The following is a 25,299-nucleotide window of genomic DNA, read 5'->3' as shown; positions in this document are numbered from 1 at the left end:
GCAGCGCTTCACGCGTTCGGCTCGCCCTTTTGTTATGGGGCGGGCGGCGATGCGGGGTCCGGGCTGAGCGCGGCGTGCGGCGGAGGTGAGTGCAGAGCCCGGCCCTCCCTCGGTATCCCCACCATCATTCCCCACTACGGAGACCCGCAGCGGCCCCGCGGCCTCGCCCTGCCCGGCCATAGAGCGGAGCTGCCGGGCACCGAAGCACCGGGACGCTCCGCGGCTGTGGGGACGGAGCTGTGCCCCATTCCGGGAACCCCCATTGCTATGGGGACAGTGCTGCGTCCCGCTTTGGGATACCCTATTGCTGTGGGGTCGGTGCTGTGCCCTGCTCCAGGACACCCCATTGCTATGGGGTCAGTGCTGTGGGGACAGAGCTGTGCCCCATTCCGGGATAGCCATTGCTATGGGGACAGCGCTGTGCCTCTCCTTGGGGCACCCCCGTTGCTTTGGGGACAGTGCTGTGTCCCAATCCAGGACACCCCTATTACTATGGGGACAGTGCTGTGCTCCCCATGGGACACCCCATTGCTGTGGGGACAGTGCTGTGTTCCATTCCAGGACAGCCTGTTGGTACGGGGACATTGCTGTGCCCCACTTTGGGACACCCCATTTCTATGGGGACAGCACTGTGCCCCATTCTGGGACACCCCATTGCTATGGGGTCAGCGTTGTGCCCCTCTTTGGAGCACCCCATTGCTATGGGGACATTGCTGTGTGTCCTGCTCCAGGACACCTCTCTGCTATGGGGTCAGTGCTATGGGGACAGAGCTATGTCCCATTCCAGGGCACCCCATTGCTATGGGGACAGTGCTGTGAGCACCACCCTGGGACACCTCATTGCTTTGGGGACATTGCTGGGCCCCTTTCTGGAACATCCATTGCTATGGGGTCAGCGCTGTGCCCCTCTTTGGGTCACCCCATGGCTGTGGGTACAGCACAGCTCCCACTCCTCCTTTGCCCCCAAAATCCCTCCTGGCTCGTGGAGCACGGCAAGCACCGAGCTGGAAGGGGAGGACTTGGAGAGGGCTCAGAGCTCAACCCAACCGCAGGGACCCCCCCCCCCCAAGCATCCCCCCGCCCCACTCCATCTGTCCCCCTGGGAGCGGGAAGCCCAGCCAGCAGCATCAACTCCAACACTGGGAGGAGGGGGGAAAAAGGGGGAGGGGGGGGGAGAGGAAAGGGGGGGGGGGGGGCCGTGGCATCTCGCCCACGCCGGGGGCCGAGCCAACAACGCAGCTCTGCCAGAACGGACGGACGGACAGACAGACAGACAGACGGCCGTAGGTCAACGCAGCGAGCGGGGCGAAGGGTTTTGTTGTGTCTGCGGTCAGCTCAAGGATTTTTCCCAGGCCCCAAAGCGCTCACAGCCACCCCCCGGGGCAGAAGGGGGAGGAGGGGGGGGGAAAGATGCTGGGGGGCTCCGCAGACGCAACGTGCGCGCGGCTCTTGGCGGGAGCGCGCCGACAGCAGGCAGCGAGGGGTTAAAGAGCGGCGCCAGCAGCCCGGGCTCTGTTTAGTCTGGGCCACGAGCTGGAGACGGGGCTGAGCAGCAACCAGCGCGGCCGGCACCCCGGGGTGAAAGCTCCCATCAGCAGCCCCCCCCCCCTCCAACCCCGGCGCAACCCTGCGCCCACCTTCGGGCTGCGCTGCCGTCAGGCTGGGGGACGCCCCGAACGTCCCGCGTTTCGTCGCCGTCACCCCGTTCATCTTCTCTTCCCGTCCTGGGCACGGATCGCGGGAGCCACGCGGCCGGGCTGCTTCGAGGTGACGCATGGCTCTGTCCCACGTCCTCGCCGTTTTGCCGTCCCAGGTGGCCGTCGCGTCGCCGGTGCCAAACGGGGTCCACGTCCCCCTCCGGCCGCTTCCGGACCCTGTGCACGAGCAGCCGCTCCGTGCACGATGCTGAGCTCAGCCCGGCGTCGCGGCTGCAGCCTTGCAGGCGTGGGGAGGGGGGCCGGAGGGTCCCCTGCAGCGGGGGTGACGGGCAGGGCCGTGCCGTGCCGTGCCTTGCAGGGGAGCAGCGCCATGTCCCTGGGCGCGCCCAGCAGCAGCGACGCCTGTCTGAGCATCGTGCACAGCCTGATGTGCCACCGGCAGGGCGGGGAGAACGAGAGCTTCGCCAAGAGGGCCATCGAAAGCCTGGTCAAGAAGCTGAAGGAGAAGAAGGACGAGCTCGATTCGCTCATCGCTGCCATCACCACCAACGGCGCCCACCCCAGCAAGTGCGTCACCATCCAGCGCACCTTGGACGGGAGGCTCCAGGTAAACCCCCCCCCCCCCCCCCCCCCATTCCCCCATTCCCTCCCCCCATCCCTGCACGCCCCCTCGAGGAGCCGAGGAGACCCGGGTGACCCCCCCAGACCCCCGCTCACCTCCTTGGGCTTTGGGGGGGGATTTGGGCGTCCCTGTGCCCTTTGAAGCATCCCGGAGCGGTTGAGGAGGCTGAGCGCTGCCGTGCCCCATAAAACCCCCCAGGGCACCGCAGCCCTGCCAGAGCTTTGGCTGCCCTGCTGTCCCCTCACCCCCCCCCCCATCCCCCACCCCATAGAAACCATCCCCCAGGTCTGGATGGACCTCTTAGTATTTCATAACCTCGCAAAAGTCCCCAACTTTTGGGGGACTCAAAGCAAGCCATCCCCAAGACGAGGAGACCCGTAGCCCCTCCCCCCTCCCCCCAAGACCCCCAGAGCCTCAAGCTGGGCGATCCCACATCATGGGGGCAAGGGGAGACCCACAGAAGCCCCCCCACATCAGTGGGGCGCTCAGACTGCCTCCAGCCTGCGGCTCCGAGCCCAACGCTGCTCCGACTTCAGTGTCTGCGCTCACAGCCCCCAACCGTGACTTGGGGAGGGGGGCACAGGAGCAGGCAGCGCTGGGCATCACAGCGCGGGGGTCTGAGTTGCCTGCAGCCCCCACGCCGGCAGCGCAGCCCCCCTCGTTGGATGAGTCACTGTCTGGCAGCCTGCAGCCAAAGGGGGGGGCTGTGAAGGGGGGCTGTGAGGGGGGGGAGTTGTTATGTCTGCAGCGAACGCGGCTCCGGGGAGGCGCAGGGGGAGCCCCCGGGGTCCCAGCCTGGCGCCAGCCTTGAACTGCATGGATATGGGGGGGGGGATGGAGGAGGGGAAGGGGGGGTCCAGCACCCCACGCCTGTGTTGGCAGCACCATCGGTGGGGCTGGATGGAGCGTTGGCACAGCGTGATGCCGCGTCCCCCACACCGTCACTCCATGTTCTGTGTGTGTTTGTGTCGTCGTCCCCCCCCCCCCTTTAGGTGGCCGGCAGGAAGGGCTTCCCCCACGTCATCTACGCCCGGCTCTGGCGTTGGCCCGACCTGCACAAAAAACGAATTGAAACACTCCAAGTTTTGCCAATTCGCCTTCGACCTCAAATACGACAGCGTCTGCGTCAACCCTTACCACTACGAGCGCGTGGTGGCCCCGGCCATCGGTGAGCCGGCCCACCTCCGACCCCCCCAGACCCCCCCCCCTAAAACCCCCACCCCAAATCCAATAACGCCCCCATCTCATCTCACCAGGTCTGAGCATCCCTACCGCAGGTGAGACCCGGGCGCCGGAGCGTATCGGAGCCAACGGCCCCCCCCCACCGTGCCCCCCCTGAGCCCCACAGCGGGTCCCCGTGCCCCCCAATGGTCTCCGGTGTCCCCCCCGCCCAGTGCCCCCCGCCCGCCTGGTGAAGGAGGAGTTTGTCCATGACTGTGTGCAGATGGAGGCACCGCATGGGGCCAAGCGGGCGCCGTGCCCCCCCACCGAATCCTTCCGCCCGCCGCTGCCCCCCCAGCAGCTCCCCGAATCCCCCCACGGCCCCGGGAGCCTCTACCCCACGCTGCCCGTTTCACCCCCAGGAGGTGAGAACCACGCATCAGAACCACGCATCCCCCCCCCACCCAGTGCCCCCATCCCTAAGGGGGGATTCCCCATCTGTGATGCCTTTTTAACCCCCACCTCCCCCCCAAATCCTCAACCCGCAGCGGCCCCCGGCGGCTCCCTCCTCCCACTGCCCCACAGCGAGGGGCTGCTGCCCCACATCTCCTGCCCCACACCGCCACCAGCGCAGCCCCCACCCCACAACGGCTTCCCAGCGCCCCCCAAACCGCCCTACCACAGTAAGTATGGGGCTGCCCCCCCCCCCCCCCCTCACCTCACACCCCCCAGCTTTTGAGGGAGTTGGGGGGGGGGGGCTCACACTCAGACCCCCCCCCCACCTCCCCCTCCAGCAGCGTCACCAAACTGGAGTGGCAGCACTGCGACCATCTACGCACCCAACCTGGGGGGGTCGCAGCCCCCCGCCCAGCCCAGCGGCCGGACCCACTCCCAACCCCCCCTGCATCACCCCAACCATTACTGTAAGTCTGCAGGAAGGGAATCGAGGTGAGGAAGGGGGCAAAGCTTCAAACCAAGATGGAGATCTTAACCTTTCCCCCCCCCCCCCCCCACCCCAAAATTGCCAGGGCCTCCACACCACAACTCCACACCCTACCAGCAACCCGTGTCCACCCACCCCGGTAAGGAACCCAACTTTCACCCCATTGCCCACCCCAATGATACCCCCCCCCCCCCCCCCCTCCTTTACATCCTCTCCAATCCCCCCCCCCCCCCCGTTGCCAGGGCCAGAATTCTGGTGTTCCATCGCCTACTTTGAGATGGACGTGCAGGTGGGGGAGATCTTCAAGGTTCCGTCCAGCTGCCCTCTGGTGGTCGTGGATGGATACGTGGACCCCTCGGGGGGGGATCGGTTCTGCCTGGGGCAGCTCTCCAACGTGCATCGCACCGACACCAGCGAGAGGGCCCGGTGGGGTGGGGGGGAAATGGGGGGAGGGAGGGGGGGGGGAAATGTGTGGGGCTGGGGGGGTTCTGGGGGGGGATGGAGGTTGTGTGTGATGGGGGGGTGGAGGGGGAGGTGGAGGTGTGGAGAGGGGGGGAGGTAGGGGGAGAGTGGGGTCTGCGGGGTGATGTGGGGGGGAGAAGGGGGATGAAGGGGGATAAAGGGGGAAGTGGGGGGTAAATGGGGGGTAAATGGGGTGGAAGAAGGGTATAGGAGTAAATATGGGGTGGGTGGGGTGTGCAGGGTGATGTGTGGGGCAGAAGGGGGATGAAGGGGGTAAGAGAGGAATAAATGGGGTGGAAGAAGGGTATAGGGGTAAATATGGGGTGGGTGGGGTGTGCAGGGTGATGTGTGGGGTGGAAGGGGGTTAAAAGGGGGGTCAGAGAAGTAAATGGGGTGGAAGAGAGGTATAGAGGTAAATATGGGGAGGATGGGGTGTGCAGGGTGATGTGTGGGGCAGAAGGAGGATGAAGGGGGAAGTGGGGGGTAAATGGGGGGTAAATGGGGTGGAAGAGGGGTATAGGGGTAAATATGGGGAGGATGGGGTGTGCAGGGTGATGTATGGGGCAGAAGGGGAATAAAAGGGGGCAAATTGGGGGTAAATGGGGTGGAAGAAGGGTATAGGGGTAAATATGGGGTGGGTGGGGTAGGAGGGATTGGGGGAGAATATTGGGGAGCAGGAGGGGGATGTGTGGGGTTGGTGGAGTGATGCACAGGGCAGGAGGGGATACAGGGAGTGAATGGGGGATCTGTGGGGCAGAGGGGGGGAATGGGGTTGGAATGGGGGGGAATTTGGGGGGAGAGGGGGGGAATGGGGTTGGAATGGGGGTATTTGGGGTCAAAGAAGGGAAATGGGGTTGGAATGGGGGTATTTGGGGACAGGGGGGAAGTGGGGTTGGAATGGGGGTATTTGGGGTCAGAGGGGGGAATGGCTTTGGAATGGATGTAATTGGGGTCAGAGGGGGGAAATGGGTTTGGAATGGGGGTATTTGGGGACAGAGGGGGTGAATGGGGTTGGAATGGGGAGTTTTGGGAGTAGAGGGAGGGAAATGGGGTTGGAATGGGGCGTATTTGGGGTTGGAGAAAGGAAATGGGGTTGGAATGGGTGCAATTGGGGTCAGAGGGGAGAAATGGGGTTGGAATGGGGGTATTTGAGGGCAGAGGGGGAAAATTGGGTTGGAATGGGGAGTTTTGGGGCTAGAGAGAGGGAAATGGGGTTGGAATGGGGGTATTTGGGGTCAGAGGGGGGAATGGGGTTGGAATGGGTGCAATTGGGGGCAGAGGGGAGAAATGGGGTTGGAATGGGGGTATTTAGCGTCAGATGGGGGCAATGGGGTTGGAATGGGTGTAATTGGGGACAGAGGGGGGAATGGGGTTGGAATGGGGGTATTTAGGGGTAGAGGGGGGGAATGGGGTTGGAGTGGGGAGTTTTGGGGGTAGAGGGAGGGAAATGGGGTTGGAATGGGGGTATTTGGGGACAGAGGGGGGAAATGGGGTTGGAATGGGTGCAATTGGGGTCAGAGGGGAGAAATGGGGTTGGAATGGGGGGTATTTGGGGTATTTGGGGGCTGATGGTCGCCCCGGGTCAGGCTGCACATCGGGAAGGGCGTGCAGTTGGAGTGCCGGGGTGAGGGCGACGTCTGGATGCGGTGCCTGAGCGACCACGCAGTGTTTGTGCAGAGTTACTACCTGGATCGGGAGGCCGGCAGAGCCCCCGGAGACGCCGTGCACAAAATCTACCCCGGAGCTCACATTAAGGTGGGGATTTGGGGGGGACCCCGACCCCAAATGTCCCGCGGGATGCAGCGGTTGCAATGCAAGCAAATGGGGTGGGGATTGCTGGGAGGAGTGAATGGGGTCACGAGGAAAGGGGAGGCAATGGGAGGAGCGATGCCTGCGGGAGGGGACAGCGCTGAGACAGAGCCCAGAACCCCACAGCACAGCTGGGATCCGGGTTGTGGAGCAAGGCAGGGCGCTGTGGGGCAAAGAGCTGGAAGTGAGCGCTGTGCTGGACATCAGAGATGAGCTCAGTCCTCGAGAGCAGCCCTGCAAAGAAGGAGCCGGGGGTCCCGGGGGGTGAAAAGCTGAACGGGAGCCAGCAGGGTGTGATTGCAGCTGGGAAAGCAAACGGGATCGTGGGCGCCATCAGCAGAGGGGGGGCAGCAGGGCCAGGGAGGCGATGGTCCCTCTGTGCTCTGCTCTCTGAGGCCCCGTCTGCAGCACTGCGTCCAGGGCTGGGGGTTCCCAGACAAGACAGGGAGCTGTGGGAGAGGAGCCAGAGGAGCCGCAGGGATGAGCAGGGGCTGCAGCAGCTCCGTGCAAAGCCAGGCTGAGGGAGCTGGGCTCGTTGAGCATGGAGAAGAGGAGCTGGGGCTGAGCTGAGTGCAGCTCTTGGGCAGGGGAGATGAGAGCAGGCCAGGGAAGGGCTGGAAGCGGAGGGAGGGCAGCTGGAGGCTGGGGGTCAGGGAAGTTGTGTGCTGGGAGAGCGGTGAGGGGCTGAACAGCTGCCCAGAGAGGCTGCGATGCCCCGTCCATCCCTGGAGGGGTTGGAGGCCAGGCTGGATGGGGCCCTGGGCAGCCTGGGCTGCTGTGAAACGTGGGCAGGTCGGTGGCTTTGCAGGCGCTGTGGGGTCGGAGCTTTGCCATCCCTGAGCTCCCTCCCAACCCAAACCGTGCCGTGACTCTGTGAGTGCAGGGCTGCCGATCCCCGATGCTGGGGGGGCGGAGATGGGACCCTTTAAAAAAGGAATCGCCGCAAAGCGTCCGAAGGGATTTCAGGAGGCAGCTGAAATCCCCCAGCCCCCCTTCGTTGCTCCCCCAGGTGTTTGATTTGCGGCAATGCCATCGGCAGATGCAGCAACAAGCAGCCACAGCTCAAGCCGCTGCCGCAACCCAAGCGGCCGCCGTGGCTGGAAACATCCCGGGACCCGGGGCGGTGGGAGGCATCGCTCCGGCTGTGGGTGAGCGGGCAGCGGGGATTTTGGGGGGTGGGAGGAGGTGGGGGGCATCGTGAGGAGCCCAAATAAGCGGCGAGGCGATCGGTCAGGGCTGTCGGCGGCGGCCGGGATCGGCGTGGATGATCTGCGGCGGCTGTGCATCCTGCGGCTGAGCTTCGTGAAGGGTTGGGGGCCGGATTATCCGCGGCAGAGCATCAAAAACACGCCGTGTTGGATCGAGGTGCAGCTGCACCGCGCGATGCAGCTCCTGGATGAGGTTCTGCACGCCATGCCGGCTGCCGAGCCTGCGGCGCTGCGCTGAGTGCGTTGTGCGGGGGGAGGGGGGAAGGGGAGGGGGAAAAAGTGGGTGGGGGTGAAGGAAAAGCGGGGAAGGATGGGAAAAAGAAGTGGGGGAAAATGAAAAGAATGTGGAGGGACGTGAAAAAAAAAGCGGGGGAAACGGGGGGAAAAAAGCGGGGAAAAAATGTTTAAAAAAGGAGGGGAAATGGAAAGATTGGGGAGATGTAAAGAAAGGTTGGGGGATGTAATTAAAGGGGGGGGTGGGAAAAAAAAGTGGGGGGGTTGTAAAAGAAATGGGGAGATGTAAAAAAAGATGGGGAAAAAAGGTGGGGAAAATGGAAAAGAAATGGGGGGAATGTGAAAAAAAAAAGGAGTGGGGAAAATGAAAAAAAAAATGGGGAAAGTGTGGGGGAAAAAAGTGGGGGAAAAAATGGGGAAAATGGAAAAAAAAGAAAAAAATGGAAAAAAAATTTAAAAAAAGGAGAAAAAAAGAAGGAAAATAAAGTGGAAAGGGAAGAAAATAAGGAGAAAAAAAAAGGAAGAAATAAAGGGGGGGAAAGGAAAAAGAAAAAAAGGAAAGTAAAGAAAAAAATTAAGGTGAAAAAAGTAAGGTGAAAATAAAGGGGAAATAGAAAGAAGTAAAAAAGGGGGGAGAAAGGAGTGGAAAAATGGAGTAAAAAAAAAGTTTAAAAATAGTTAAAAAGTAAAAAATAAAAAGTACAGAAATGAAGTTTTAAAAAAAAAATAAAAAAAAAAAGATGTAAAAAAAATGAAGTTAAAAAAAGTTTTAAAAAATAAAGGAAAAAAAGTTAAAAAAAAAAAAAAAAAAATTACCCGAAAAAAGCGGAGTTGCGGCGGATTTGAGGCGGCGCTTCATGGCGGCGCTCGGCGCATCGCGGACTCCATTTCCCAGCAGCCCTTTGCGCGCTGACCGGAAGTGCTCCGTCATCACTTCCGGTGACGCTAAGATGGCGGCGGGGAGCGGCGGTCCGGCGGCGCGGGAGCTGTTCGCTGAGGGGCTGCTGCAGTTCCTGCGGCCCGCCGTGCGGCAGCTGGACGGGCACGTGCATGCGGTCAGGTGCGGGGCCGTGCGGGGCGGTGGGCCGCGGTTTGGGCCTGCAGGGCGGTGTGCGGGCCGGGACGGGGGAGGGGCGGCTGCGCCCGTTTGCGTTTGGGGTGACTTGGGGACGAGGGGCTCTCATAGGGGATAACGGGGATCGCGTCGGGGGTGCGCGGGGGCTGCGGGGCTTCGTCACCGACTCAGCGCTGCTTGCAGGGAGAGCCAAGTGGAGCTGCGGGAGCACATCGACAGCCTGGCGACAGGTGAGGGGTGGGGGGTCGGCTGCCGTGCTGGGGGGGATCGTCCGGCTGCCGTCGGGGCTGCGGCGCCCCGTGGCCACTGCGTGCCGTCCCGCAGAGCTGTGCCGAATCAATGAGGATCAGAAAGTGGCTCTGGATCTCGATCCCTATGTGAAGAAGCTGCTGAACGCCCGGCGCAGGGTGGTGCTGGTGAACAACATCCTACAAAACGCCCAGGTCAGATGTTGGGGCTCCGTTGTGGTTTTGGGGGGGGAGGAAAGAGGAATTGCCATCGCTTTGTGCTCACGGCTGCTGTTCTGCCACTCCAGGAGAGGCTGCGGCGGCTGAACCACAGCGTGGCCAAGGAGACGATGCGCAGGAGGGCGATGCTGGAGGCAGCAGGCGGATACCCCCAGGGTCTGCCCAGCAAGTGAGCCCCACTGCAGCACCCAGCAGGACCCACAGCCACCCCTGGGAGCTGGGATGGAGCAGAAGCTCTGAGCGGGGAGGTGCCTTGCAAAGCTGGGAGCCCCGTGTTGGCAGCACAGGAGGGGAGCCCTGCAGCCCGCGGTGCTTCAGCTGCAGCATAAGGAACTGGGGGACTCTGTTGTGTTTTTAGGCTTGTAGGCACTGTAATAAAAGGGACTGCGTGTTGCTTACGGAATGGCGAGGCAGTGTGTGTCACAGACACGGCCTTACAGGGTGTGCCTCAGTGGAAGCAGAGCCAGCACAAACAGAAGGGGAATTCATCACCCCCAGGTAGAGCTTGTCAAGATTAAGACTCCCTTCCAGGTACCGGAGCTTTAACCCCTTTCTGTAGCGTGCATTTTCTCTCCCAAAACAGACAGAACTCACTCAAAAGGGAGAATACTTTAATGTCGACCTATAAAAACAAATACAAGGGACAGAGACGGCATCGGTTGGGTGTGTTTGCTGGGGTTGATTTCGTTCCTCTGCTCAGTTCTTCGAGTGCTTCCTCCAGGAGCAGCCGGTGGTGCTGAGCTGCGCTGCAGGGGCAGAGCAGGGGCTGTGGGAGGCAGAGCTCTGCCCAGCCTCTTCCTGCTCCCTCCTCTCAGGCATTACCTGGGCAAATCACTCCTGGGTCTCCATGCTTTCCTCCTCCTCGCCCGCAGCGGGTTCTTCCTGGTTTTCTTCTTCCTCTTCTCCTTCTTTCTTCTCTGGAGGTTTCTCGTAAGCTTTCTCCGAAGGTGTCACTATCACTCCGTCCCACGTGGACATCTCGGAAGCCAGATCTGCAGGAAGGAGAGCTGAGCACGCAGCTCAAAGCTCCATTCCCGGGATGCGCCAGCAGGGGGAAACACAGCCACCGACTCGTCCCTGCAGCTGAGCGGCTGCCACCGGCTGGAAGCCGCCCCTGCGAGCGACCGGCTGCTTCCCAGAGCAGCGCCGCCGCTCGGCCTCCTAACAGCACGGAGGAACCGTTCCCAACCCCAAATCCTGCTTACAGCTGGCATCGCCCTCCTGGCCCAGGATCTTCCTGTAGCCTCCATGAGAGAGGATCCGGACCAGCGTCTGCGCCGTGTAGCACACCATGTCCTGCAGGACGAGGACGGAGTCACAGCAGGGAAGGATCTGAGTCCCTTCTCCCCTCTGCAGAGGAGGTGGCTCACCTGCTGCTCCAGAGTCATGACCGTGTGCACCCTGAAGTTGCCACTCTCACAGGGATCGGTGATACCGACGGATCCGGGAAGGAAGAGCCCAGCAGCCAGGATCTGAAGGCAGCGCCTGCAGGATGAAATCTTTCATGTTAGGAACGAAACCATTCCCAGCACAGCAACGGCAGCAGCCGGGCTGCACAACAGGAGGCACTCGGGCACAAAGCAGCTTCTGATGCGCTGGGGAAGAAGTCGAGCACTGAGCACAGCCTAGGAGCTGCTTGGCATCAGGTCTGCGAAGCTCAGAGACAGCAGTGCTTTTATTTGGCGTGTTCAAAACGGAGGTGGGAACGGGGGGTTCACAGCAGAGAATCAACTGGACACGGACCTGTAGGCGATGTTGAGAGCCAGGGGCTGCCTGGTGGGGTTGTTCATCACGGCGTAGTGCCCCTGAGTGGATGGGAAGGGGATGTGAAGATGAGAGCGAAGCACAGGCATCGCAAATCCCACCGTGGGGGCTACAAGGAGCCGTGCAGGCACTCAGAGAAACAACCCTGAGCACATCTGGCACAACATCAGCATTCATCCTCACCAGCAAATCCAGAATCCAGGGGGTGAGGGGCTCAAAGCCAGGGAATCGAATCCTCAGGTCCTTCAGCAGCCGGATTAAGACCTTCACCCTGGAGGAGGTGATGGGAGGAGAGTCCATAACGCATCCTGCCTGTTCCTGCAGCCAGAACGGGAGCTCGCTCTCCCCCCACCCTCCGTAAAGATGATTTTGGGCTCTGGGAACCGCAGGCCAAACTCACGTGGACTGAGAAGCGTTCTCTTCAAACCACCGAGCATGTCTGATGGCGGCCAGGGCGCTCTGCAGCACTTTGATGTCCACTGAAAGAAGCAGCAGAAAAGCCCGTTTTATAAGCAGAGCAGATGCAGGCAGGCAGACGTGGGGCAGAGCCAGCAGAGCCCCCTCACAGTGCAGCTCAGGGTCCAGCTTGCGGAGGTTGGGCGGCACCGTGGTGATGAGGATCTTCACCGTCGCGTCGGCTGAGCTGATCTCAAAGCCAGTTTCGTTGGTCAGCATGGTGAGGACTGGAGAGAGAACGGATTTCCTTACAGAGAGGCTGGGAAAGATTCCCAGTGCCCAGGAACGTCCTCAGCTCTGTGCCTGGGCTCTGCTGGCGCATCAGGAGCTGCGTACCTTCGCTGGGGTCCTGCGCTCTCAGGCTTTCCACTACTTTGTTTCCCAAGGCTGCCACAGCTTCCACTGGGGAGCGGCAGAAAGTCAGAAGAGGATCCAAGCGCTGCCGTCCCACAGCGGCCCAGGAGCTGACAGTACTCACAGGTGGGTAAGATTTTCAGGATGACAACCAGATCGGCCACGTTGTGCCCCGTCGTCATGGTGCCCTTCTTGTAGGAGCCGACCTGGCGAACCTCCTCGATTTGCTGATGGAAAGAATAAAAGGAGAATGAGCGAAAGGAGCGGCCGAAAGCAGGGCCGTGTGCTGCAGAGGAGGGTTGGCAGGGAGGATCAGCATCCCCTCCAACGTCTCCTCGCAGAGCGCGATGAACAGCTTCGACTCACCACCTCAAAAGTGCCCGGCGCTACAATGAGGTTATCGATCACGTTGTTAATTTTGGTCACCAGAGAAAGGATAGAAGCCTGGAAAGGAATCGCAGGCGGGGGAGAGGCAGCATGGGTCAGTCATCCCACAGCCTGCAGCAGCATCCAGCTGAGGAGGCTGAGCAGAACCCCCCGCACGCAACCTGTTCTGCAGCAGTCGGTGCCAAATCCTGGTTCCTTTTCAGCAAGGCTTCGCTGAACGCGCTCTCATCAGCTGCAGGCTTCACCCGAGGGAAAGCCATCTCACACTGCAACGGGATCAGACGTCAGAACTGACACAACACGCGGATTTCGGCTTTGTTTTCCATGCCCAGCATTCGTTTCTTTCCTATCCCCAACCGTGCTGCTCTGTTTGGCCCTTCTGTTTTTATGTTAGGCTCAAGGAGCGCCGAGAGCTGCCTGCTGTCCTGCAGAAGGAGCGCAGGGGAACGGCTGCAATTCCCCTGGGCTGATTCTGTGCCAAAGGATTAAACAGCACCACGCAGAGCGAATCTGACCCCCAGCAACGGGTGTTTGTTAACTGCCAAACAAAACAACCACGGCTTTGTTTGCTCTGGACGCTGGGGAGCGTTTCGGTCGCTATGACAGCAATTCACAGCCCCGGGGCTGAGTGGGGGAAGTCGTTCTGCCTGCAAGGCACGGGGAAAATAAACTGATTTCCTCCTGGAAGGAGCGGGAATCGCCCCCAGCCCGATCGGGGAGGTCCGACGCGGCGCTGACCGAATCCCGGCCCACACGCACCGCCTCCGGGGTGCGGCTCCGCGTCCGGTTCGGTTCTGAGCCCTTCTCAGGGCTTTCCGGCCGCACTGCCGGAGCTCCCGCCCGACAACGAGGGAAACCCAGCCTGCGAACAGCTCGGTTGGACGCGGTTTACTCACGACATAGAAATCAAAGGGGATGTGCGGCACAAAGGGCCGGAACCTAAAGGGGAGAGAAAAAAGCGCTTCATTCCCCGCTGTGCCGAGCGGGAGCGGCCCAAAGGGAGCGGAAGCGGGAACGGGAGCGGCTCTCAGCCCCCCGGCCCTGCGCTACGCTGCAGCCCGGCCCTGCCGCCCCCCCCCTCCCCCCACCCCTAGGCCTGCGCTGGGACCCCCCGGAGCAGAAGCGGGACTCGCCCACTGCCAGGGCCTCCCCTGGAACCAAAGCGTCCGCCACGGCCTCTGCCTCGGTCGCCCCTGCGGAAGAGAAAGGAAGGAGAACGTTAAACGAGTGGCGGCGCGGCGCCGAGCCCCGCTGCCCCCCGAAGCTCCGCACCTCATCGCTGCGCCGCGACGAACAATGACCGCCGCTCAGACACCGCCGGGCTGCGCTCCCGCACCCCGCAACAAGTCGCGCGCCCATTGGCTGCCGGCCCCCGCGAAGATGGCCAATGGTGAGCGTCTGCCGAAGGCCATTGGTTTGGCTAGCCGTCAATCTACGGCGACGGGTTTTAAGAGGCCAATCATTAATAGCTGCGGGAAAGGAGGGAGGGACGAGTGGGTGCGCAGTTGGGCGCATGCGCCGGGATTACGGCGACCTCTGGAGGGAGTCCAGCGCTTGTGAATGGAGAGAGGAGGGCGGTGCGCATGCGCAGCTGAGAGGCGGGCGTGAAGTACTTTCATATACAGCGGTGAAAAGGTGTTAACAAGCAGCAGAGTGGCGCAGCGGAAGCGTGCTGGGCCCATAACCCAGAGGTCGATGGATCGAAACCATCCTCTGCTAGCCCAAACCTTTTCCCTCTCGCCTTCTATTTTTTTTTCATTAGGGCTTTAATTAAGTAATTTAATTACCGCCGTCGCATCCAACGCTGCGCAGTGCCGCTCCGAGGGCGGCACCGACTCCATCGCGGGGCGGACCGGCGGTGGGCGCCTCGCGTGGGGTCACCGCTCCGGCGGGTCGGGAGGGGGCGGCGCGGGGCGATCCCAGCGCGGGCTCCGTCGGCTCTCAGCCCCACGCGGGTCCCAACCGCGCCGCCCCGCGCGGGATCCCCCCCCCGCCCCGTGGGCGCGCACACACACGGACACGCGTGGGGCGGGGTTGGCGGCGGGCGGGCACGAAGGGGTTAAGGCGGCAATGGGCGCAGCCCTCCGTCGCGGCCGGGGAAGGACGGGCCGGGCGCGGGGACGGGGCCACTCGCGGCGATGCCGGCGGTGCTGTGCGGGGCGCTGCTGCTGTGCGGGGCGCTGTGCGGGGCCCGCGGGGCCGCGCTGACGCTGGCGGTGGTGCTGCCCGAGCGGAATCTCTCCTACCCGTGGGCTTGGCCGCGCGTGGGACCCGCCGTGCGCCTGGCGGCCGCCGCCGTGAACGCGCGTGGGGATCTCCTGCCCGGCCACGCGCTGCGCTGGGTGTTCGGCAGCAGCGAGGACCGGCACGGTTTGTGCTCCGAGATGGCAGCGCCGCTCGCCGCCGTGGATCTGCGACTCGCCCACCACCCCGCAGCCTTCGTGGGGCCGGGCTGCGTGTACGCGGCCGCGCCGGTCGCGCGTTTCACGAGCCATTGGGGGCTGCCGCTGGTGACGGCGGGGGCCGAGGCGCACGGCTTCGACGACAAACGCGAGCAGTTCGCGCTGACGACGCGCGTGGGGCCGAGCCACCGCAAACTGGGCGAGCTGGGAGTGCGGCTGCACCGGCGCTACGGGTGGGCGCGGCGGGCGCTGCTCGTCTACTGGGACGAGAGGGTGGACGACCGGCCGTGCTTCTTCGCGGCCGAAGGGCTCTACGTGCAGCTGCCGACGCTGCGCAACATGACGGTCCTCGACGTGGTGTTCCGCCACCGCGGGAATTACTCCTTCATCATCCAAGAGATCCGGCAGAAAGGGCGCGGTGAGTGCGGGGCGCTGAGGGGCGGTGCGGCGGGGGCGCGGAGCTTCGCGGTGGTGCGGTGCTCCCAGCCGGGGGTGCGCGGGGCGGTGCGCGGTTCGGAGCGGCCGCCCGAAGGGGAGAGCCGGAGCGCACAGGTGTGTGCGGGTGAGAGCCGATGTGCGGGGTTCAGTGCGGGGCTCAGGCCGTGCAGAGCTGCAAACAGGTGCGCACCGATCCGATCCGCACGGCTGCACGCCCGTATGCGCACCCGCACAGCGCTGGGGACGGTCCGGCACGCGTAGGACTCCCGCGCGCACCCCCCGCGCGATCCCGCAGCCCGGAGCCGTCCGAATGCCCCCCACCCCACTTTCCCCATCCCCGGAACGGCGGCATCGGGGCTGCGGTGCTGCCCGTCCGCACCCGGTGGACCCGGGGGAGGGGGGGGGGGCACCGTCGGGATCGCGGGCGCCGATCCGGGAGGAGGAAACGGTGTCGGGAAAACAGGAAACGTCGGGCCGGGCCCCCGAGGGGGGGGGGGGGGGGGGCAGCAGGGCAGCGACCCCTCGGTGTCCCCCTCCGGTACCCACCGGGGTGTAGCGCACATCGGGCGGGGTGCAGCGCCGCGAGTTTGTAAAGGGGGTTATGAGGTTTTCCCGTTACTGGTAATGTGGGGAGGGGGGTCGGGAGGGGGGGGGGTTTCACCGCCCCCATTGGGCTCGCACTCCGGGGGTGGCCGCGCCGTGACCCACCGCCCCGCAGTGGTGTACGTGTGCTGCGCTCCGGACACGTTGCGGGAGCTGATGCTGCAGGCGTGGCGAGAAGGGCTGACGCGAGGAGATTTCGCCTTCTTTTACATCGACATCTTCGGAGCCAGCCTGCAGGGAGGGGGGCGATTCCCCGACCCCCAACGGCCCTGGAAGCGAGGGGACCGCCACGATGACAGCGCCCGGGAGGCCTTCCAGGTGGGCGGCGGAGCCCCATCCCCAAATCTCGGCGCGCCCCCAAGGGTGAAGCGGCCCCGGGCGCGCACCCACGTGTAAATCCTCCCCCCCCCCGGCCCTCCCCTGCCCACCCCCTGCTCACTGCTGGCAGCTCTGTTGGAGGAAGGAAGCGACATTCATTTCCCCAGGTCCCAGCGGTGCCTGCTGCTATTAATAAGGGCGGCACAAAGCCAGCCCTGCCCGGGGCTCGGGGACCCTCCGCGGGCCGTACCCGCTGCCAGCCCCCCCCCGTGTCCCGTCGTCCCCCCCCCCCCCAGGCCGTCACCATCATCACCTACAAAGAGCCCGAGAACCCCGAGTACCGACCCTTCGTAGCGCGGCTGAAGGAGGAGGCGCTGACCCACTTCAACTTCACCATGAGGGACGGACTGGTGAGGAGCGGGGACGGGGGGCGGGGACACGGGGTGGAGCTGGGGACATTGGGGTGAGGGGACGTGGGATGGGGATGGGGACACTGAGGACACGGGGTGGAGGTGGGGACATTGGGATGTGGGGACATGGGATGGAGCTGGGGACACTGAGGACGGGAGATAGAGATGGGAATATTGGGATGAGGGGACACGGGGTGGAGCTGGGGACACTGAGGTGAGGGGACGTGGGATGGGGATGGGGACATTGGGGTGAGGGACCCTGATGATAGGGGATGGAGCTGGGGACTTTGGGGTGAGGGGATGTGGGATCTGGATGGGGACACTGAGGACACGGGGTGGAGCTGGGGACATTGGGGTGAGGGGACGTGGGATGGGGATGGGGACACTGAGGACACGGGGTGGAGGTGGGGACATTGGGATGTGGGGACATGGGATGGAGCTGGGGACACTGAGGATAGGAGATAGAGATGGGAATATTGGGATGAGGGGACACGGGGTGGAGCTGGAGACATTGGGGTGAGGGGATGTGGGATGGGGATGGGGACATCGGGATGTGGGGACATGGGATGGAGCTGGGGCTGCTGGGATGGGACGCAGGACGGAGCCAGGCTGCTGGGGGTGGTGGCACACGGAGATGTGGGGCTCTTGGGGATGAGGGGACGCCGTTCCCACCCCGCTCTGTGCCCTCAGATGAACTTCATCGCGGCCGCCTTCCACGACGGGGTTTTGCTCTACGCTCACGCCGTCAATGAGACCCTGCAGCGCGGCGGCTCCGTCACCAACGCCTCCGCCATCACCCAGCAGATGTGGAACCGCACCTTCTATGGTGGGTGTCCATCCCATTCCCATCCCCAACCCATCCCCACCCCCATCCCCATCCCATCCCATTCCCATCCCATCCCCATCCCATCCTATCCCCATCCCATCCCATCCCCATCCCCATCCCCATCCCATCCCACCCTCATCCCATCCCCATCCCCATCCCCATCCCCATCCCCATCCCATCCCATCCCATCCCATCCCACCCTCATCCCATCCCACCCCCATCCCACCCCCATCCCATCCCCACCCCATCCCCACCCCATCCCACCCCCATCCCATCCCACCCCCATCCCCACCCCCATCCCACCCCCATCCCACCCCCATCCCATCCCCACCCCATCCCCACCCCATCCCCACCCCATCCCCACCCCATCCCACCCCCATCCCATCCCATCCCATCCCATCCCCATCCCCACCCCCACCCCCATCCCACCCCCATCCCATCCCATCCCATCCGATCCCATCTCATCCCACCCCCATCCCATCCCATCCCATCCCCATCCCATCCCATCCCATCCCATCCCATCCCATCCCATCCCCTCCTCATCCCACAGGACTTACTGCCACCCCACAGCCCCACTCCCAGTTGGGTGTTTTGGGGTCAGACTAAGCAGGACGAGGCTGTGCAGCCCCCACAGGGCAACAGAGCCGCTGCCCCCACCAGCACACTCCTCCCCATTCTGGGGTCCCTGGCCCCCCCCCGAGCCCCTCATTCATCCCCAGGCGTCACCGGGTTCCTGAGGATCGATGAGAACGGGGACCGGGAGAGCGACTACACGCTATGGGACATGGACCCCACGAGCGGGGACTTCCAGGTGGGAGCTGCACTGGGATGGGGAAACCCCACAGCCCCACGGGGATGTTCTGAAGCCCCCCTTTCCCTGCCCCCTTCCATCCCACCCAGATCGTGGCCAACTACAACGGCACCACCAAGGAGCTCCATATGGTGCCGGGACGCGACATCCATTGGCCAGGGAACGCCGTCCCCTCCGACGTCCCCCCCTGTGGCTTCGACCACAGTGACCCACAGTGCCGGAAAGGTGAGCGGTGGATGGGGGGGGACACGACCCGGGGGGGCCCGCAGCCCCTCACCACCCCCCTCTCACCCTACAGCCAACCTGAGCACATTGGAGGTGCTGTCGCTGGCGCTCAGCCTCGTCCTGCTGGCCATCACCGTCATCTCCTTCTTCATCTACAGGTGGGACGTGGGGAGGGGGCAGGGGGGCGAGGGGGGGACCCTTGGGGGGGTCTCACCCCGCGGTTGGGTGCAGGAAGCTGCAGCTGGAGAAGGAGCTGGCGGCCGAGTTGTGGCGCGTGCGCTGGGAGGACCTGCAGATGAGCAGCATGGAGAAGCACCTGCGCAGCGCCGGCAGCAAGCTCACCCTGTCCCTGGTGGGCGTCTGCTGCAGCCCCACATCCCCTGGGGTGGGGGTGGGACGGGGTGGGATGGGGATGGGGTAGGGTTGAGCTCATCCCACGTCCTTTCCCCCCCCCGCAGAGGGGCTCCAACTACGGCTCGCTGATGACGGCAGAGGGGCAGTTCCAGGTCTACGCCAAGACGGCGTATTACAAGGTATGGGGACACGGGAACGGGGCCGGGACCCCCACCCCAATGGGCGCCCACCACCCCACCTGTCCCCCAGGGCAACCTGGTGGCCGTCAAGCACCTGAACCGCAAGCGGATCGAGCTGACGCGCAAGGTCCTGTTTGAGCTGAAGCACGTAAGTGGGGCTGGGGAGGGCTGGGGGTCCCCGCGGTGGGGCAGAACCCCACGCTTTTGCCGCCCCTCAGATGCGAGACGTCCAAAACGAACACCTGACGCGCTTCATCGGCGCCTGCACCGATCCCCCAAACATCTGCATCCTGACCGAGTACTGCCCGCGTGGGAGCCTGCAGGTGCCGGGGGGTCCCTGCGCCCCCAGGGGGGACCCATTGCGCACAGCCCACCCTGCGTTGGGGGCTTGGTGGCCCCTGGTGCCGCCTGGGGTTTGGGGACAGCGCTGTGCCCTCCCTGCGTCCCCAGGACATCCTGGAGAACGAGAGCATCACTCTGGACTGGATGTTCCGCTACTCCCTCACTCTTGACATCGTTAAGGTAACGAGCCGCTTCCAGCAGGGAGCCCCATTCCCATTTGGAGGGTAGGGGGGACACCGTGTCCAAGCCCCCTTTCCCCCCTCACCCTACCAGGGGATGCAGTTCCTGCACAACGGCGTCATCACGTCCCACGGCAACCTCAAGTCCTCCAACTGCGTGGTGGACAGCCGCTTCGTGCTGAAGATCACCGACTACGGGCTGGAGAGCTTCCGCGTGGCCCCAGACGGCGACGATTCCCACGCGCTCTTTGCCAGTGAGCCCCGTCCCGCTGAGCCCCGCGCTCCGTCCCCGACGTCCCTGCCCGGCTGACCCCGTCCTGGTGCCGCAGAGAAGCTGTGGACGGCGCCGGAGCTGCTGCGTATGGAGGTGCCGCCGGCCCGCGGCACGCAGAAGGGTGATGTGTACAGCTTCGGCATCATCCTGCAAGAGATCGCGCTGCGCAACGGCGTCTTCTACGTGGAGGGAATGGACCTGAGCCCCAAAGGTGAGAGGGAGGGGGGGGCGTCGGCTGGGACGTGCTGGGCTGGGGGCTTTGACCCAGAGGTGGGTTCTTGGAGGGGCTGTTGGGTTCTTGGAAGGGCTCTTGGGTTCTTGGAGGAGCTGTTGGGTTCTTGGAGGGGCTCTTGGGTTCTTGGAGGGGCTGTTGGGTTCTTGGAGGGGCTGTTGGGTTCTTGGAAGGGCTGTTGGGTTCTTGGAAGGGCTGTTGGGTTCTTGGAGGGGCTGTTGGGTTCTTGGAAGGGCTGTTGGGTTCTTGGAGGGGCTCTTGGGTTCTTGGAGGGGCTGTTGGGTTCTTGGATGGGTTCTTGGGTTCTTGGAGGGGCTCTTGGGTTCTTGGAGGGGCTGTTGGGTTCTTGGATGGGCTGTTGGGTTCTTGGAGGGGCTGTTGGGTTCTTGGATGGGTTCTTGGGTTCTTGGAGGGGCTTTGGGTTCTTGGAGGGGCTCTTGGGTTCTTGGAGGGGCTGTTGGGTTCTTGGATGGGCTGTTGGGTTCTTGGAGGGGCTGTTGGGTTCTTGGAGGGGCTTTGGGTTCTTGGAGGGGCTCTTGGGTTCTTGGAGGGGCTGTTGGGTTCTTGGAGGGGCTGTTGGGTTCTTAAACCTATTGTTGTGTTCTTGGAGGGGCTGTTGGGCTCTTAAACCTATTGTTGGGTTCTTGGAAGGGCTGTCGGGTCCTTAAACCTATTGTTGTGTTCTTGGATGGGCTGTTGGGTTCTTGGACTCACTGTTGGGCTCATGGATTGGCTACTGGGTTCTTGGAAGGGCTGTTGGGTTCTTGGATGGGCTGTTGGGTCCTTAAACCTATTGTTGGGTTTTTGGAGGAGCTGTTGGGTTCTTGGAAGGGCTGTTAGGTTCTTAAACCTATTGTTGGGTTCTTGGAGGGGGTATTGGGTTCTTGGAAGGGCTGTTGGCTCTTAAACCTATTGTTGGGTTCTTAGATGCACTCTTGGATTCTTAAACCTATTGTTGGGTTCTTGGAAGGCTGTTGGATTCATGGATCTGTTGTTGGGGTTTATTGTTGGAGCCGCTGTTGGGTTCTTGGACTTGTCGGGTTGTTGGACCCAACAAGTTTTCGGGGTTATTGATGGGTGCTCAACCCTGCAGAGATCATCGAGCGGGTGAAGAGTGGCGAGCGCCCCAGCTTCCGCCCCTCGGCCAACGTGGGGTGCCACATGGAGGAGCTGGGCCAGCTCATGCAGCACTGCTGGGCCGAGGACGTCCTGGAGCGCCCCGACTTCAACCAGATCAAGGTCCAGCTCCGCAAGTTCAACAGGTGCCTCCACCTCCCACCGCCCCACAGGAGGAGCCCCCAAACGTCCCCACGCAACCACTGACCCCTGTGCTGCAGGGAGAGCAGCAGCAACATCCTGGACAACCTGCTGTCGCGCATGGAGCAGTACGCCAACAACCTGGAGGAGCTGGTGGAGGAGCGCACCCAGGCCTACCTGGAGGAGAAGCGCAAGGCTGAGGCTCTGCTCTACCAAATCCTGCCCCAGTGAGCCCCCAACCCCCATAACCCCCACCCCAAAGCCAGCATCCCCTTCCTCCCCCCTGCTGGGTGTGCTCTGCATGGCCGGAGCTGATCGGAGGGGCTGGGAGACCCAGGGAACCCCCCGATGGGGGTGGGGTGATCAGAGGGACTGCGAATCCCAAGGATCCCCCTACAGCTTGGGGCGCCCAAAGGATGCCCGACCCAACGCTGGGTCTCCCAGCGACGGCGAGCACAGCGTGATGTGGGGTCGGGGACATCGAGAGGGGGGTCGCGTCCCCCCTCACCCACCTCCCCGCGTCCCCAGCTCGGTGGCGGAGCAGCTGAAGCGCGGGGAGACGGTGCAGGCGGAGGCGTTCGACAGCGTCACCATCTACTTCAGCGACATCGTGGGCTTCACGGCGCTGTCGGCCGAGAGCACCCCGATGCAGGTGGTGACGCTGCTCAACGACCTCTACACCTGCTTCGACGCCATCATCGACAACTTCGACGTCTACAAGGTGCGGACCAGGGGTCTCGCCGTCGTCGTCCGCCTCCCCCGCCGTGGGATGGTGGTGACCTCGCGTCGCATCCCGCCGGCGATGTCCCTCCAGGTGGAGACCATCGGGGACGCTTACATGGTGGTGTCGGGGCTGCCGGTGCGCAACGGGAAGCTGCACGCGCGCGAGGTGGCTCGCATGGCGCTGGCGTTGCTGGATGCCGTCCGGTCCTTCCGCATCCGCCATCGGCCGCAGCAGCAGCTCCGGCTGCGCATCGGCATCCACACGGGTCAGCGGGGCGGATGTGTTGACCGTAGGGGGCGTCGGGGTGGGGTGGGGATGTGGCATCTGTAGGAGGGTGTTGGGATGGGGATGGGGATGTTGGGATGGGGATGTTGGGGGTGGGGATGTTGGGGTGGGGATGGGGAGGTTGGGATGGGGAGGTTGGGATGGGAATGTTGGGATTGGGATGTTGGGATGGGGATGTTGGGGTGAGGATGTTGGGGGTGGGGATGTTGGGGGTAGGGATGTTGGGATGGGGATGTTGGGATGGGGATGGGGACATTGGGATGGGGATGGGGACATTGGGATGGGGATGTTGGGATGGGGATGTTGGGATGGGGATGGGGACATTGGGATGGGGATGGGGACATTGGGATGGGGATGTTGGGATGGGGATGTTGGGATGGGGATGTTGGGATGGAGATGGGGACATTGGGATGGGGATGGGGACATTGGGATGGGGACATTGGGATGGGGACGTTGGGATGGGGACGTTGGGATGGGGATGTTGGGATGGGGATGTTGGGATGGGGATGTTGGGGGTGGGGATGTTGGGGGTGGGGATGTTGGGATGGGGATATTGGGATGGGGATGTTGGGATGGGGATGTTGGGGGTGGGGATGTTGGGATAGGGATGGGGACATTGGGATGGGGATGTTGGGGGTAGGGATGTTGGGGGGAGGGATGTTGGGATGGGGATGTTGGGATAGGGATGGGGACATTGGGATGGGGATGTTGGGATGGGGATGTTGGGATGGGGATGTTGGGGGTGGGGACGTTGGGATGGGGATGGGAACATTGGGATGGGGATGTTGGGATGGGGATGTTGGGGGTGGGGACGTTGGGATGGGGATGGGAACATTGGGATGGGGACATTGGGATGGGGACGTTGGGATGGGGACGTTGGGATGGGGATGTTGGGATGGGGATGTGGCATCTGTAGAGGATGTTGGGGAGGGGATGGGGATGTTGGGATGGGGATGTTGGGGTGGGGATGTTGGGATGGGGATGTTGGGATGGGGATGAGGACATTGGGGTGGGGATGGGGATGTTGGGATGGGGATGTGGCATCTGTAGGGGATGTTGGGGTGGGGATGGGGATTTGGGGTGGGGATGGGGATGTGGCATCCATGGGGGGTGTTTGGATGGGGATGGGAATATTGGGATGGGGATGTTGGGATGGGGATGTGGCATCGGTAGGGGATGCTGGTGTGGGGATGGGGACGTTGGGACGGGACCGTTGGGATTGGGATGGGGACACTGGGGTGGGGATGTGGCATCTGTAGGGGATGTTTGGGTGGGGATGGGGACATGGCACCCATGTGGGTGACTGGGGTTGGGATGGAGACCCGGCATCCAAACGGGTCAACGGGTCGGGCTGGGGAAATGGCTACCCACATTGGTCAGAGAGGATGGGAACACGGCATCCATGCGGGGTCAGAGGGGATAAGGGTAGAGATTTGGGCAACGTGGGTGAGTGGGGGGGAAAGGGGGGCTGGGGGCTCACGGGAGGCCACGCAGGGCCCGTGTGTGCCGGTGTGGTGGGCCTGAAGATGCCCCGGTACTGCCTCTTTGGGGACACTGTGAACACGGCCTCACGCATGGAGTCCAACGGCGAAGGTGAGGGTGTGGGGGTCAGATGGGGGTCGGGGGGGCACCCATGGGTGCTGATGGGGCCGGTCCCCATCCAGCCTTGAAGATCCACATCTCGGCGGTGACCAAAGCGGTGCTGGAAGAGTTCGGCTGCTTCGAATTGGAGCTGCGGGGTGATGTGGAGATGAAGGTGAGCAGCCGCAGCCCCGAGCCACCCAGCGGGGTCCCAGCGACCCCCAGCGTGGGTCCCATCCAACGGGCGATGGGTTCCCTCTGTACCCCAAACGCCGTGGGGCCACAGGCACCCCCTATGCTTCCATCCAATGGGGCAATGGGAACCCGTGGGTCCTGATCCCAGTGGGGCAATAGGAACCCTTTGGACCCTGACCCTAACCTTGATGCCAATGGGGCAATGGGAACCATTTGGGCCTCAATCCCATTGGTGCAGTGGGAACCCATGGATCCTGATCCCAATGGGGCAATGGGAATCCTTTGGACCCCAACCCTAACCCCGATCCCAATGGGGCAATGGGAACCTGTGGGTCCTGATCCCAGTGGGGCAATAGGAACCCTTTGGACTCTGACCCTAACCCCGATCCCAATGGGGCAATGGGAACCATTTGGGCCCCGATGCCAGTGGGGCAATGGGAACCCTTTGAACCCTGACCCTAATCCTGATCCCAATGGGGCAATGGGAACCCATGGGTCCTGATCCCAATGGGGCAATGGGAAACCTTTGGACCCCGACCCTAACCCCAATCCCAGTGGGGCAGTGGGAACCCTTTGGACCCTTATCCCAACAGAACAGTGGCCATTCTCAGTACCCCAATCCCACTGGGCCATGGGTGCTCCTGGACCCCAACGGGAACCCACTGCACTCTCATCCCAGTAGGGTACCCCCCTAAATCCCCCCTCTTTCACCCCGATCCCAATGGGGCACAGGCACCCCCCCACCCTCTGTCCAGAGCCCTCGAAGTCCCCCAACCCCATTGGGGTAACGGAGCTCCCTGTCCCCCTCCCCACCCCATAGGGTAAGGGCAAGGTCCGGACCTACTGGCTGCTGGGGGAGCGCGGGAGCAGCACGCGGGGCTGAGCCCCCCCCCGATACCCGGAGCCCCCCGGCTGGGGCCATACGGGGGACGAACCCCACCGCACCAGGGAGGGGGGAACGTGGGGGGGGGGGGGGGGGGCTGAGCCCGGCACCGACCGCGATGGTGAGCGGAGGAGCGGGACGGGGCGGCCCCGTGTCCCGGTGCGGGTCGGTTTCCCCCCCC

General features: G+C 63.3%; 4 protein-coding genes across 4 annotated transcripts; 3 read left to right on the top strand and 1 right to left on the bottom strand.

Moving 5' to 3' along the window:
- Nucleotides 1-1,774: 1,774 nt before the first annotated feature.
- Nucleotides 1,775-8,101, top strand: LOC306956291 (mothers against decapentaplegic homolog 4-like; the record flags this gene model as incomplete). The annotated part of the gene is given in 14 exon segments (XM_079547655.1): nt 1,775-1,804; nt 1,806-1,976; nt 1,978-2,265; nt 3,273-3,338; nt 3,340-3,448; nt 3,537-3,557; nt 3,675-3,866; nt 3,990-4,124; nt 4,239-4,364; nt 4,470-4,523; nt 4,627-4,810; nt 6,433-6,601; nt 7,665-7,803; nt 7,890-8,101. Coding segments are annotated over 14 exon segments (1,896 nt in total).
- Nucleotides 8,102-9,047: 946 nt separating this feature from the next.
- Nucleotides 9,048-9,812, top strand: SNAPIN (SNAP associated protein; the record flags this gene model as incomplete). Its single annotated transcript, XM_079547575.1, has 4 exons — nt 9,048-9,157; nt 9,356-9,402; nt 9,497-9,615; nt 9,708-9,812. The coding sequence occupies 4 exons, from the start codon at nt 9,048-9,050 to the stop codon at nt 9,810-9,812; spliced, it is 381 nt and encodes a 126-aa protein (XP_079403701.1).
- Nucleotides 9,813-10,255: 443 nt separating this feature from the next.
- On the bottom strand, nt 10,256-12,866 carry ILF2 (interleukin enhancer binding factor 2). The gene is made up of 12 exons (XM_079547547.1): nt 12,762-12,866; nt 12,580-12,657; nt 12,338-12,440; nt 12,196-12,261; nt 11,970-12,086; nt 11,804-11,882; nt 11,587-11,674; nt 11,383-11,444; nt 11,010-11,124; nt 10,845-10,935; nt 10,462-10,631; nt 10,256-10,385 (listed from the first exon to the last, which is right to left on the bottom strand). The coding sequence occupies exons 1-11, from the start codon at nt 12,858-12,860 to the stop codon at nt 10,471-10,473; spliced, it is 1,059 nt and encodes a 352-aa protein (XP_079403673.1). The 5' UTR covers nt 12,861-12,866; the 3' UTR covers nt 10,256-10,385; nt 10,462-10,470.
- Nucleotides 12,867-14,738: 1,872 nt separating this feature from the next.
- Nucleotides 14,739-25,118, top strand: NPR1 (natriuretic peptide receptor 1; the record flags this gene model as incomplete). The annotated part of the gene is made up of 21 exons (XM_079547666.1): nt 14,739-15,420; nt 16,159-16,361; nt 16,658-16,771; nt 17,462-17,597; nt 18,317-18,408; nt 18,498-18,633; nt 18,707-18,791; nt 18,865-18,985; nt 19,092-19,166; nt 19,237-19,314; nt 19,385-19,489; nt 19,617-19,688; nt 19,782-19,941; nt 20,017-20,172; nt 21,287-21,455; nt 21,531-21,677; nt 21,979-22,171; nt 22,265-22,439; nt 23,954-24,052; nt 24,124-24,215; nt 25,056-25,118. The coding sequence occupies 21 exons, from the start codon at nt 14,739-14,741 to the stop codon at nt 25,116-25,118; spliced, it is 3,153 nt and encodes a 1,050-aa protein (XP_079403792.1).
- Nucleotides 25,119-25,299: the final 181 nt, after the last annotated feature.

The sequence above is a fragment of the Tetrao urogallus genome (assembly GCF_951394365.1).
Source record: "Tetrao urogallus genome assembly, chromosome: 28".
NCBI lineage: Eukaryota > Metazoa > Chordata > Aves > Galliformes > Phasianidae > Tetrao > Tetrao urogallus.
This window is presented reverse-complemented; position numbering and strand designations above follow the sequence as displayed.

Coding starts and splice junctions, on each gene's coding strand:
- ILF2 (XM_079547547.1), bottom strand. CDS start 12,860: ATGGCTTTCCCTCGGGTGAAGCCTGCAGCTGATGAGAGCGCGTTCAGC. Junction 11,883..11,969: donor GCTGGACCCTGAGCTGCACT/GTGAGGGGGCTC, acceptor TGCTTCTTTCAG/TGGACATCAAAGTGCTGCAG. Junction 10,632..10,844: donor CCAGGAGGGCGATGCCAGCT/GTAAGCAGGATT, acceptor TCCTTCCTGCAG/ATCTGGCTTCCGAGATGTCC.